Source organism: Boleophthalmus pectinirostris, unplaced genomic scaffold, assembly GCF_026225935.1.
Source record: "Boleophthalmus pectinirostris isolate CB_2022bp ecotype Guang Dong unplaced genomic scaffold, ASM2622593v1 HiC_scaffold_5, whole genome shotgun sequence".
NCBI lineage: Eukaryota > Metazoa > Chordata > Actinopteri > Gobiiformes > Gobiidae > Boleophthalmus > Boleophthalmus pectinirostris.
Genome location: NW_026571404.1, coordinates 21,518,044 through 21,533,013, shown reverse-complemented (window position 1 = coordinate 21,533,013; position 14,970 = coordinate 21,518,044). Strand labels below are relative to the sequence as shown.

The 14,970-nt window shown below is 38.3% G+C and overlaps 1 protein-coding gene across 4 annotated transcripts in view; it reads right to left on the bottom strand.

The window, feature by feature from the left end:
* Nucleotides 1–14,970, bottom strand: part of LOC110157035 (Kv channel-interacting protein 2-like) — a 90,861-nt gene that overhangs the window by 33,588 nt on the left and 42,303 nt on the right. Inside the window, exon 1 of one of the 4 annotated variants that reach the window (XM_055163083.1) lies at nt 13,638–13,725. The exons of the other annotated variants lie outside the window; for them this stretch is intronic. Coding sequence (XP_055019058.1) covers nt 13,638–13,725 — 88 coding nt within the window. Of the gene's footprint in view, nt 1–13,637; nt 13,726–14,970 lie in introns of those variants that run through there. 4 annotated transcript variants of the gene reach the window in all.

Genomic DNA, 14,970 nt, shown 5'->3' with positions numbered 1-14,970 from the left:
AAAAAACATATCTCTTCATGTTGTCTGCACTAAAAAGTAGTTTCCTACATTTATAAGCTGTTGCTACTATAAAACCATGCATTTAAGCAAAGGAACTTGACAGCCCACAATATTATTGTGAGACTTGATATGATATCATGATATTTCAGTTATTGTTACATCCCTAGACACCATGTGTTTTGTTTGTTTGTTTGTTTGTTTGTTTGATCGTTTGTTTGTTTTGTTTCACTAACACTGACATATAGACTTAGACAAACTTTAGATAAAGTGTTTTTTGTTTAAACTGTTGCTTTTAATATATCAGGTTTGGACCAGCACATACCATAGCCATGTTGTTGGATGTAAGTTCAGGGAAGCAGAGAGAAAATCAATCATATGAGAGAAAAATGAGAGAAAATCCACCATACAGAAAATCAATCATAAGGAAACACTAAAGGTGCACTATGAAACTTTTCTTCTGTGGGGGTCTGCCATTTGCTTATGCGCATGGCTTTGTTATTGCTTAGACTGGAATGTTTTGTTCTATAGCATTAAACTTACCTCCTGTCTTGGATTTATTGAATTACAGGTGTTTTGGTGTAATGCCATGCTGTGGAACATTTCAGGCAAATCAATATCTCTAACATCTTCATGGAGACAAACAGGTGGCTTAACCCTACTAGAAAAGTTACACAGTGCACCTTTGAGCTATATACAACACTATGGATTCATATAAATATCATCTAAGATTACCTGAAACCTGAAACCTTCTCATTGTGGGTTAAGTTAAGTGTATAGATCTACATCAGGGGTCTCAAACTCAAATTACCGGGGGGCCACATTAGATAAAGTCTGAGTGAGGCTGGGCCGCATTGAGTATTCGATAAATAGCAGTTGCACGGGAAATGAAGAGAGAGAAAGAACAACACGCAACACACTTTCTTAATCTTTAATAACAGTTCAGAACATGAAAATGTATTTAGAACGTAAGTTTAAACTAATACGTCTACTCTTCTTCTTTTGCCTACTTCTTGCTGGTTGAAACCTGACTACACTTCATCTTCCACAGCTGAGAGATATTTGGCTTGCAGGAGGAAGCATATGAGATCCTCAGGATAGATTGAAGATGCTCATCAGTGAGCCGTGACCTGTAGTTTGATGGTGCTTTCATACACTTTCACGCTGGTGTGAACACGAACCCGGGTCCAAACCATAGACAGCAGGTCCAAACGAACTATTCCAAATGCATCATGGGGGAAACGCGTCTCCTTTGCCTGAAATGACGCGCTGTACGACTCCAGTGTAGTAACAGATTGTTGTCCAGACGCAGCCACGATTCATTTTCGAATTATTTTACCAACAATGGCCAATACAGAGAATGTAACACACGAAGATCAGAGCAAGTACGTGCGAACGTGTGGCTCCAGAGTGAGTCAAAGTTGGGGTTGTGTACTTCTGTTCAGGACCTCCACAGAGAAGTCCCAGTGTTCCCCGTGATCATGTAGGAATCAGCATTTGTTATGTTAGGCTTTAATTAACCAAATAATTTCATGGCAATAGGCAATCGCCCATTCAATTGATTCACCTTTAAAAAATCTGACATAGACACACAAAAATCACTGACATTATTCTTTGGAATTAAGTGGAGGGCCGCAAAAAATCCTTCCGAGGGCCGCAGTTGGCCCCCGGGCCGCGAATCTGAGACCCCTGATCTACATGGACCACAATGGTTCTAGTTCAAGTATAAATAATCTATACATTGATCAAGAGTTTGTTTCAGAATCCATAAAATACCGCAGGCATTCCAGAGGCTAAACAGGAAAACTGTGTGGATTTCCCAGTTGTGTTTTCATAAAGCAATGGGTGTGTAACGAGATCCCTGAGGCCTATATTTAGTTAGAAGCTATAGTTAGCAGTAAATTTATCCACCTGACAAGGCAACTTGTCAACCAGGAATGAAAATATACTCTACTATGTATGTGAAAGGGCCTAATGACTGAAGCTGATTAGAAAATGAATTATTGATCAAAATAAGACTAAAAATTTCTCCTGAAAATTGATAAATGTGGAGTCATTACAGTTACATCAGAGTCACGGGTGAGGTCAGATGACACAGTGTCCGTAATAGGTACAGTGTGTCAAGAGTCTACTCATTTCCTGGTAGAGTTCAAATAAAAATAACTACAATTCTTTTCCAATAAGCCAGCAACTGTAAGTCACAGATAAAGGATGACATAGTTAATTTGCTGCTTAGTAACACAATATAAAGAATATAATTTTTTTATTTTTTTTTTTCAATAAAGCTAGATATTCTTCTGTTGTAATGAGTAAATCCTTGGATGACTTTGCCATAGTTAAAGTGGATAAGATGGGGACAATGCTGATTAAAGTTCTGTAAAACTCTAGTTAATTCATTACTGAAGATCTTTCTGCACATTGAGCACATTTGAATATATTTCTCATCTTCTTAATGTCATTAGGATATAAAAATAGTAATAGACATATGCCTATTTCAAACTTTCTTTTCAGCTTATTAACTTAAAAACAGAACACTCAGCAAATTGTTTGAAAAAGGACACAAATCTAATTATAGCAACACAATATAAGTTCCATTAAGGCAGAGTTTGATAAGCGGGAGGTTAAAGGGAGCAGATAGAGGACAGTGTGTGCCTGTGATACAAACAGACTTCAGCACCATGAACAGCGCCACCAGAGAGAAAAGACCAATCGTCTGCAGTCTACAAGTTAGTTTGAACTGAAAGATCAATCAATATCAGGTCTAAACTAGATCCAAAGTTGTCACATGAACCATATTTATATTTGAAAGTTCATCAAATAACTGTAATTATAATCATCTGTGATTGATACGAGGTAAACATGTTCAAGTCGAATATTGTTTTACTGGTAACAATTGAGATGTGGATGTATCGTTTAAAAAAAAAGTTAGTTGTACTGAGCCTTAAATAGATCATAAAATTCCTATAATCATTTTGTTCCCTTCATAACATACTACCATGTCTGTCCATGAAAGCTTACATGTATACATAGACATTTCCAGCACGATAGTATATGTCTTATCACAATAGACTTGAAACATGTTGTGGACCCCTAGTCCTCAGTGTCCTCATCACGCGTTCAATCTTTTCTGCTTTATAGTAGTCGCACCGCTCTTTCAGCCCCCTCTTTTCCTCTCCCCCTCTTCTCCTCTCCCCCATGCTCTGACTGCTACTAATAGGAGTTTATTTTTAGCATGTGTGAGTCTCGTGTGAGCGCGTACACATATGACGGATAGAGGTGACGTTTCACACCTTTCTGACAAGGCTGGGAGAACAGAGACAGAATAAACTCAAGTAGACAGATTTTAGAAATATAATGGCGTGTTTAAGAAATGGGGATTGGCACGGCAGGGAGATAAAAGTGCCCACAGCCCGTTAAAAGCCAGATCCAAATGGAGTTAGATGTGGGCATGAATACATTCTTTAGTTAACTACAGATGGTAAGTTGGATGAAGTGTCAAAGGTTAAGTGCCTGTGTTAAATTAAAAAGGTAAAGACGGGTATATATGCAAAGGTATTTCTGGAATCTAATCCAAAGATACTGCTAAATCTTATAGGAAAATGAACAAAATTTAATGGGCTCATATTACGCTATTTTCTGATCTATGTTATTATGCTGTTTCCTCATCAGAACATACCTGGAGCTGTGTTTTGTTTTGTTCACACATTTGTAACACACAACCCTGCATATTCAGGCATATTTGAGTTTTTAATTTGAGCTGTTACCTTGAAAACTCTTGCTTCATGACATCAAAAGGTGGAAAAGTGCATTCTGAGCTTTGGAGATGTAAACAAACTAATAATAAAGGGTTACTCAAACATGTCTGGATGAAATAAAACACAACTCCAGGTATGTTCTTGAGGAGGTAACAACATGCTAAAAAAATCACAAGAATCCATTTTGTGTACTATAGGAACTTTAATTGCTACTGGAGGCTATTTACATCCACTGGGATCATTTTTCCAAATCTCTGTCACTGCTCCCCTCTCTAAACTAAAGTGATTAAGATAAATGTTCAATTACAACAGATAAAATGCAACGCTTTCAAAAATGCATTCATCAGAATATGCTGGACTTTATCTCAATTAAAAATGTAGACATGATCAGCCCTGAGCAAGTGAGAGTGGGACTGCAGCCAGAATAATAATAGCTATTGATAATTATGAGAGCAATGGGGATTATTCAGCATGTCTACAAACCAGCTGTCCTCTCCCAGTCAGATCCAATGAGCAAACACACATACGTGCCAAAAACACTGATGCTCTTAAAAATAGAGACAGTCTGTGCCAATTCTGACCTGATGCTGTTAAATTTAGAATATGGTTTATTTATTGCATTTTTTCTGGAGTGTGAACATGCGAGTCAGGAGGTGTCAAACGCAGACAGAAAAGGCAGTGGAAAGTTTCAGAAGTGAGAATCTTGACGTCTGGTAACAAAGCTTTTTTAATACATTCGAGACTCATGTTAAGCATCTTTGAATCAGTGTTACATCACTAAAATTAAAAATAATAATAATAAAAAAATACTGACATGTTCTTACAAAATGAAAAATGTATAGTTGTTTCAGATACAGTGATCACCTCATAATCAGAAGCTGTTTGATTCCAGCTAGACTAACAGCTGTTGTTGGGTCCTTGAGCAACACACTTCATTCACCTTGCCTATTAGCATTGCTGTTGATACTAACATTTGAATATTAAAGACTCATACCACATGATAATAGAAACACTCTATTTTACAACATAATGTATGTGCAACTCAAAACCAGTTTCTTACAATGCATTCTTAGTTCTGATACCAATAAAGACCATAAACCTATTTAGGATTCTTTTCAATAATTTTATCAATACTGTTTTAGTTTGGTATCTGGATATTGATCACCTAAGGTCATGAGCTCTGGGTAATGACCAAAAGGACAAGATCGCGGATACAAGTAGTCGAAATGAGTTTCCTCCGAGGGTGGCTGGGCGCTCCCTTAGATATGGAGTGAGTAACTCTGTCACATAGGAGGAGGTCGGAGTAGCGCTGCTGCTCCTCCAAGTTGAGAGGAGCCAGTTGAGGTGGCTCAGGCATCTGTTCAGGATTACTCCTGGGTGCCTCGGGAGGTGTTCCGGGCATGTCCCACCGGAAGGAGGCCCCGGGAAAGACCCAGGACAAGCTGGAGGAACTGTGTCTCTCGGCTGGCCTGGGAACGCCTCAGGGTCCCTCCAGAGGTGATTGAGGAAGTGTCTGGGGTGAAGGAAATCTGGGAGTCCCTGTTTAGTCTGCTGCCCCTGCGACCTGGATGGATGGTATTGATTATTTTACCAAGAATGTGGTGTGTGAGTGATTGGTGGTGATCCAAGAGGTTGTGAAAAAAGACTGAATGAATATAATGCCTTATTATTATAAGTGATTAGTGATGTCTATATTGGTTGAACCACCAAGATTGATCCCCATAGAAGTAGTGGAGCAAGTGTAAATTAAGCTTGAAAGACCTTTGCTCCCAACTTTGCTCCCATCTACCTCACTGCTTCTCCAGAGTTTACCTGCTCCTCAGCCTTCATCGCCTCACTCCAAATACTCCTCCTGTCCTATCAGCACTAAGTCTGCCCAATTTAAACCCCTAAATTGCTTCTCATCAGCTCATCGTCCCCTTTCTCGGTGTCTACCTTCAATGTCGAAATCCTAGGGGGATAACATCTCTAAAATGTCATCAAATCGGCCATGCCCTTCATCGCAATGTCTTCTGCCGAGGTCTGAGCACTAAAGCTAACTCATTCAATAAAACCACTACTACTTTCTTTCATTAGCAAAACCTAAGCGTATTTATTCATTTTACATTACATTACATTACATGACAACATGCTTTTCAGTCTGGCTTACATCTCACCACAGGCCAAATCCCAAAGGAAACTGTGAGTAAGTGAAGTAAGTCTTAATGAAGAGCCCCTCCCCACTGTGCCCGCACTACCCCTTACAGGGACATGTCTCACTCCTCTCTGCAAATACTCTCACAGAATATCAAAAAGACCCCAACACAGCAGGAGCCTCTCTGAAATTGTTCATAACACAGTGGTATGTTTTATTAATGCCATCACCGTTTTGTTATTGACATTTATTTAAACGATGAAATAAAAAGCAAGGAGGTGACTGATGGGCATGTAATGACAATTAAAGGAAAACGCAATTTCACCAGGGGGGCTGCTTATCAAAAAGCAACAGGGATCCAATAGCACAGGTTTATAATTGAGTAAACCTCTTTTGGAGCAATAAAAAGTATTAATAGTACTGTACTGGGATGACAAGAGTAGGGAAAAGTTATACTACTAGTAAGTGCAGTAAATTGAAAAAAATATTACTCAAGTAGACGTGCAAGAAAGTACTAAATTAACAATACTAATATTACTACTGAAGTAACATCTGACTTAGAATTTTAAGTTAGTAAAATAATATTGCAGTAGCAGTAGTGTAGTGTAGGAATATACATGCATGAAGTGTCAGTTTTCTCCAGTACTTAATAGTGCTTGATCAACGGGTTCAAAATAGTTGTAAGGTAATTGTAAGGGTCATTTCTAAATCGTTGTCACCCTTGGATGCTCTGCCAGTTTCATTTAATAGTGAGTCAGAGTGGCTCTCAGGGCAGCTGTGAGTGTGGCAGGTTAATGAGGCTCTGATCAGGTGAGCACAACTGTAAACACATTTCAACACAGCAGTTTCAGAGAGAGAGAACAGACACACAACCGGCCTATTCAAGACCACACTAGAGCCTAGAGGCCAGGCCAGAGTCACACCAGAGACCGGACCAGAGACCAAACCAGAGGTCGTACCAGAGAATGGGACAGAGACCGGATCAGAGACCGAGGCAGAGACCAGACCAAACCAGAGACTGGACCAGAGACCAGAGTCGGACCAGAGACCAGAGTCAGATCATAGACCAGACCAGAGAGCGGACCAGAGAGTGAACCAGAGAGTGAACCAGAGAGTGAACCAGAGAGTGAACCAGAGAGTGAACCAGAGAGTGAACCAAAGAGTGGACCAGAGAGCGGACCAGAGAACGGATCAGAGTCCAGACCAGAGTCCAGACCAGAATCCAGACCAGAGTCTAAAATCAAGTCCAGACTAGACTCCAGACCAGAGACCAGAGAACAGAGACCATACCATAAACTAGACCAGTCAAACCAGAGACCAGACCAGAGACCACACCAGATTCAAACCAGAGTCCAGATCAGAGCTCACACTGTCCATGTTTGTATTCATCACACTCATAACTAAATCTCTCTGATCTGATCCACAAAAAACCTGAATGAAAGAACTGCCACTGTGCACACACGTGGAAAGGAAAAATAAAAAAATACTATATAATACTATTTATATTTATTTTGAACAGTTTGCAGTGGTTCAAAGTTATTTCTCACTTACCTTATGATTCTGAGCATCCTAATTATACACACACAAAAAAAAACAAACAAATCTGACACAGCCACTTTAAAGTTGATAGTACTTTAGTAACAGTAGTAACAGTAAAAAACTATTCCATTCCCAAGCACATGCATAAATCAAGTGGGTAGAGACAGAGTGGGGCACATCCCAAAATCTCAGCAGTGTGCAAGAGTCCCAAAAAGTATAACTATATAACAGCAAAAAAATGTAGTACCAACTCTAGAGAGCAAAGTTAAATAAGACTTCACCAATTCTTTGAAAACAGTGGCTTTTTAGATCAGAATTGCTATTTTTCAACTTAGAGGTGCTGTCAGGCCCTTAAAGAAACACTGTAAATTGTGCTCTAAAAAGCAAGTGGAGAAAGCGGAAGCCACATATGTGAATGTAATCAGTGGTCATTAATTAGACAGTGCAAAGTGCTAATGGCCTCTGTTGGAAGATTAACATCCAGTTTCATTTAGCAAACTGTCAAAGCCATAACAAATGAGACCTGCTCCAAACCACCAAATGGATGAGGTTATTTCCTGAAACTCCTGCTGGGCACCATGGGGGAAAGAGGACATTTGCCGGATTGTAGGTGCCCTCAGACATAAAGGGCATCCACAAGAAAACATTAAAGGTGTGTTATGTAATTTTTCTGGGGAAGGCTCTGTCAAATGCTTTTCTCCATGAAGATATTATTGTTTTCTTTGGAATGTTTCACAGTATGGTATTTGAGCTGTTTAATGTCATACTGTGGAACATTCCAAGCAATGACAGCAATAACATATCAACAGAAACAAGCAGGTGACGGACCCCCAACCAAAAAGTGATGTAGTGCACCTTTAAGGGGGCATATGAATAATCACTAGACAATCCGACACTAGACTGCTCTTATGCTGAGACTAGACAAGCCTAAGGAGGATATGTCCTGGTTCATGACTGAAACAGATATACAGTGCAACCATTCATTAGAAACTGTTTAGCATTTCTTTTGGTAGCCTGAGGTTGACTGAGCTGTGTCCAGTTTAACGGGGGAAACAGCACTGGCCACAATGTAAAAACATTTTAATAGTCAAAATACTGAATACATTTGAATTTAAACAAAAAGCAAGGAACATAAATGTTCAGAAATAGCAAGCACATTATGATGTCAGAAAAAAATTGCTGTTGAAAATATACAATAAAGGGCTATTAATCTATTTTCTGATCTATGTTATAATGCTGTTTCCTTATCAAAAGCATACCAGGAGTTGTGTTTTGTTTCATTCACACATGTTTGAGGAACCCTTTTTATCAGTCTGTCCACATCTCCAATGTTCAAAATGCTTTTTTCCACCTTGTGATGTCTTGAAGTGGTAGTTTTCAAAATCACAGCTGCCTTTTATCTTTAATTCAGTAGAGATTGGCAATTCCAGAGGTAAAATTATCCAAATGATTCTAGTGAACGCATAAAATCACAACACTTCCTGTGTTACCACATGACATGATCACAAGGTGGAACAGAGTGTTTTTTGTTTGAGAAAAGAACTCTGTAAATATGCAGGGTTTGTGTTAAACATGTATGACACAAAACACAACTCAAGTTATGTTTTTGATGCGGTGAAAACATTATAGTATGGCCAAAAGCTCATAAGAGTCAATTATAACATAGGGCCTTTAAATTCAACTACCCACACAACAGTATGCAGTCTATATGGAAAGCCCAGGCTTACTCGTGTTAAAGATAAGAATATTGTCGAGGCATGGATCAATACAGCGCTGGGAGATGTTCTGCTGTCAAAGTCACATCTCCAGGCTCAGATAGTGTCCGGTGTGTGGTCCAGGGAGATAATGGTTCACAATATAGCCCCATATGTTTGTGTGTGCGCAGAAGGAAGGGGAACACTATTTTCTAGCCAATGACACTAAACCTATTGACTATTTGAAATACAGTGTACTTAAGGCAAATAACACACACAATAGACCCTCTCATATCAATCAGGAATGGAGACAACTGGAGGCAAAGTCAAGCAATATATTTTCACTGATTAACAGATTTAAATGCTAATGGTTCTATGACATTATTAAAAAAAATAATAATAATACTTTGAGTTACCAAAGTATACATATTAATTAATTTGCTTCTCTGTTAAGAATGAAAAAATGCAATTTTCTAACCTCAAAATTTTGCATTTGAGTTTCACAAAAAGTACAGTTTATGATGTGTAATATATATATGTGGATGAACTGGAAAAACTGTAGTGGGATCAAGATTTGTGTGAGGATATAGCCAGTAAAACTTAAATCTAGATTTTTCCTTTGTCAAAAAGTGTTTATCACAATCTCCTGTCAAAGCTCCTGTTTTTAAACCAGGCTCTGATATCCCTCACATGTACACGGGTGTTTATCATTTGACATATTCCCTTGATTCTTCATCTTTTGTGATAGTGTGAAGTTAATCTCAGTTTTCCCACTGAATTCACATTATGTTCCACTTTATGCTTGCCTCCAGTTGCCTCCATTTAGAAAGTTTTTGTTTACACATTTTTTAAAGGGTCAAAACAATACAATTAAATGACAAACAAAAAGAGTGCAGTGCATTCCATCAGCCTGAGCTTCACAGCAAGTAACAAGCTCAGTACAGGCCACACCAGGCAAAGGGAGTGTCCAAAAATAACCCTTTTTATACAAATTAGGATCTAGAATGTCACAATAGTAGGCTACACATGCACACTTCAAAATATAACTGTGGAAACCCTTTTGTTGGTCTTTAGTGCATTGAAATAAAAACACACCAACAACTTTTATTTTTACATAATGATACTTTGCAGTGACATTACGCTGGGGGTGTTCTAAATCTACCTCTATGGTGAAATATGTAGTAGTTACCATGGTGACACAATGCACACATTAGCCAACACCAATAAGTTTCAAGACAACTGAAAACTCACAAAAAAAGCACAACATGGATTTAAGCAACACATTTTCAGGAGCCTGTGGTCAATACAAGCGTTCATGGTTCATGGTCAAGGTGTGAGTGACTAGATTGCGACAATAATATTATTTGAGAGGGACTTGTTTAAGAGCACAAATCAGCTCACCTGTTGTAGGTCCAACTAAATCAGTTCTTCACAGTCAGATTGTGTTAAAACAAAGCTCAGATTAAAGTCTAACAGAGCTTCAGACAGAGCAATACCTTCAGTCAGAATCACACTCCCAGGAAATGTTGATGGCATCATCTGCAAAGTATCAGTAGTAGTTACTAAGTGAGCACTTTTAGTGAGTGAGCACTTTTGAAACAAGGTTGCATAGTTAGGGAACAGGCCAAAACACATTAAATACACATTTCATCTCATTTAATTGCTGAATCCGCCTAAATTTTTCTAAATTTTCAGAAATTATTTTAAACATGTGTTACATTGTCTGTATTGCATTATAAAGTACAATAAATATTTTCATATTTTGCAAATAAACACAAAAGGCATCCACTGTATTGTCCATGTGCAGTGTTGTGGGGGCTGGAGAGGGAATAGAAACTGACACAGCTAATTACAGGCCGACCAAGAACTAAACCAGAACCACTGTGGAGCATCTCGGGGGTCAGTGACTTCATCCAGTTAGGTGGAAAAAGCACCAATTAACCTCCTGTCATCCGTCCTCCTGCACTGCTAACCCGACACACTGCAAACTCAAGTCTCCAAGTGCTCCAAATCCAAATACCAAACTCTGAATGGCCTTGATGAAATCTCTATCAAGCAGCAAACCATTATACAGCGAGCATTTCTGTCTCCCCATTGGTCGAGCAGACACGCAGAAGCCTGTAGTCATGGTAACATCTTTCTGAGTAAACTTAAGGATGTGTATTTGAACTAGCCCACAAAAAGACACAATATTTTAATAAATACTTTATGAGGAAGAGGTGCAGGAGAGGCCGTGAGGCTGTGAGCATTCTGAGGGTTTTTTATTCTTATACAAGGTCAGTTTGAAAGCTCAGGATGCAACGAGCTTAGATTACCTTAATGCTGTTAATGTGTCTGTCTGTCTGTCTGGCTCAGCTCAGGCTCCAGAATGAGGAAGCAAACACAGAACTGTAACTCACGAGTTGCCATATATCCTCCTCTGACAGGAAAACGTGCTAATAAAATGCTTCATTAAACGTAGGCAAATATATGGAGCAGAGCAATCACAGTTATGATGCTCGTTTGAAACTACATCAGTATATTCAGTTTTTTATGGCTTTGTGATTATTTCATTTTCTGTTGTCTGTATTATTTTATATTGACCATGAGGTGCAATTAAGTATGTGGATGAACAAACTAATAAATGTTTTTAATGATTATTAATGATGGCTATGGTTAATCATTTTGTAATGAGGTTATAACTTTTTATTAAGAACAATACTTTTGTTCTTTATACTTATACTTTTTATCTTTATAACTTTTCTAATCAGTTTAGTATATCTATATTGTTTTGTTTCCTTGTATTTCATAGTTAGTTAATTTATAATGCTATTTTTTATGGGAAAGTTAGATCTTTTTCTGATGTTGAGCATTTCAGGATTAGGATGTAATGTTGTCTCCTGTCAATCCTCAATACATCTAATTTAACTTATTAAATCTGTCTAAGACAATTGTAAAAATGCTGAAAATATATTTCCAATAAAAAATGTATATATATATATATATATATATATATATATATATATATATATATATATATATATATAAATTCACATTTTCTATGTGTTTACAGTCCATATAAAGTTTTAAATTAATGGGGCAGTTGGGTTAAATTTTTCATGTGCCCCAGGGCCAATTGGGCTACAGATGTTTGGCTAATTCTATCTTTTTCACTCATGTTTAATCATGTGTTTTATGAAGCTGCACTATCCCTCATTAAATAAATGTATCTAATCTAATCTGTTGAATCAATACACTGCAATGATTCTGTTATTTTTACACTTTAAAGAAGTTGGTGATGATGATCTATTTTACATATATTTAGCATAAAACAAATTGTAAGTGTAACAGTGAAAATTTTACAAATACTAGAGTTTGTGCATTTACAGATGGGATACATCAGTTTTATCAGCAAAAAATGGCAAATGCAGATTATTATGAAAATATAATATTGTAATAATAATATAATATTGGTTATCAGAGTGACTATCTTTTGTCTAGCTAATGCCATGTACATATAGGTCTAAAACAGTTGGATGGATGATGAATCGCCATACACTCCCACAGTAGTAAAAGTTCCTAACATGACCTGATGAGTAACAAGAGCACAAGTGTGTGTGTCCTTCAGAGACACATGTTCCAGCTGCTTCCTTTGGCTTGAACAGGAGCACTGCAGATGTCAAAGTGTGAGGAGATAACGAGGAGACGAGTCGAGAGGTGCAGATGAGCGGCGCCCGTGTCACATTAGCATTCACACACGCTCCTGTTGACAAGGTCATCTAAACACAGTTTAACTGCACCTCCCAGCACCAGCACACAGATCCAATAAAAAATAAAACACATCCTGGAAACACTTGTGTCCTCTCTAAAGCAACGTTCCTGCTGCAAAACCACTGCTCCCTCTGTGTCTCTCACAGAAGACAAGACAGGTGAACTTAGCAGCAGGTTGTCAATAGGTCATGGTAAAGAACTGATTCTGGCTTTGAGATTAGAACATGAACTATAGAAGATATAAGACCATCAAAGTGAACTTGGACTTAAGCCATCTCATAGATTAGTATTATAGAAATAATTGTAGAGGGCACATTTTACGGTTAAATGATTTTTAGATTTCAAGACAGATAGGACAGCAGTACATTTATCAAGGAAATTCTACATGTAATACTAGGACAAGAGAGTAAATTTACCACATAATGTAAAATTGTCAAGCACACTATTAATTGGTTATATTGTGAGTTATCATTAAGTAATCTAACTATTACACATGCCCCTATATGTACCCTATATATACACTGTATACACTGGGTTTTGAGTAAGCTTTAATGCTTTGATGTTCAGCCTTCACAGTCCACTGTCTGAAGATGAAAGACATACCTCAGGTGCACACAGAGCTACACATGATTTCCCAACTAAAAAGTAAAACACCAGCGAAACAAAACAAATCATAAAACTATTCTCTATCTAGTAATTGGTGCCTTATATATAGGATCAATGGACTAAGTTTGTTCAGAAATCTTTGCGGGAAGTTTTGATGCTTACCTTGAGTGAGTGTCCCCATGAGGAAGCGATAGAAATAGCGAGCCACTTTGGTCAGCTGCCTCTTGCATCTCTTCCTGCACTGGCTCATCCTGATGCCGTTGTGATAAAACACAAATGTACCAAGGTGTAGACAAGGACAAGTCTGCTCTCAAGCTAGGTAATAGTGTTAAGAGACTCTGCTTCCTCTCCTCCTCTCCTCACTCCTTGCCTCTCTCCCTCCACCTGTAGGGCGCTGCCTGTCAATCACGAAGCCGCGCTCCGACTCCTCCCCCTCCCCTCTGCGAGCCCTCCGATTGGCTGAGAGCGGAGAAGCGTGGAGGAAAATTACCGACTGTTGTGCACGTGCTTGTGTGTGCATGTGAGATACTACGAAGATGTGAGCTGGCTTGAGTGGCAGCTGGTTGGTATTTTTTTTCAGAGAGATGTTGTTGTTTTGCAGTTAGAAGACTGTGAGGAGTGACAAAAGGGTGAATGGAAAGACAGGGAAACAAGCAAATCTATTAATTAGCTTCACAAGCTATTCCTACTGGTCTAGCTGTCTGTCTGAAGTCCCCATAGTCAGTAAGGGGGTTCTGGCTGGGATAGTGGTCAAATTAAAAGCACGAGATAAAAGAAATTGAGAACAGGAAAAGCGACTAAATGTGAAAATAAAGTGGTAAAAGCATGACAGGGTTGGTGGATAAATAGGAGCTCTCCACAGAGGCTGATAACGAATTATTATCTGTCAGCGGACGAAAGGATGAGAAGAGAACAGAGAAAAAGAGAAGGGAGGGGTGTGCGATTCTACTGGGGATGAGCAAAAGGTATTTATGAAAAGCTTTTCTCTCCCCAGTCACTTACAGGCTGTATAGAACCAAGTATATTTACATTAATGCATTTACACAATAGCACCTATTAAAGCTCCACCAACGCAATCATTCTCTTCTGTAATATAGTTCACTTTCATTGTTTTTTGTTTGTTTTAATTAGATTTTTTTTATGTTATCAGTATTGGCCAGCCCAGGAATTTGGTTTTAATTAAAAGTTGGATTTACCATTTGTCCACTCTACGGGATGTGTGTCTGCAAACTCAATGAAGTCTCTAACTATCGCTACTTTTTTCATTGAACAATTAGTAACCATTATGTATTGATTTGTTACAAAGCGTTATTAGTAGTGTTATTAATGTTTACTTGAAATCTGTTGTCATTAAATAAAATGATTGCAGTCACATTTATATACAGGCTAGTGCAAAGTGCTTTATAGGAATCACTCACCCATTCAAACACATTCACACATTTCAGAGACACAGGGGACAGTTTGTGTTAAGTGTCTTGCCTAGGGACACAACAAC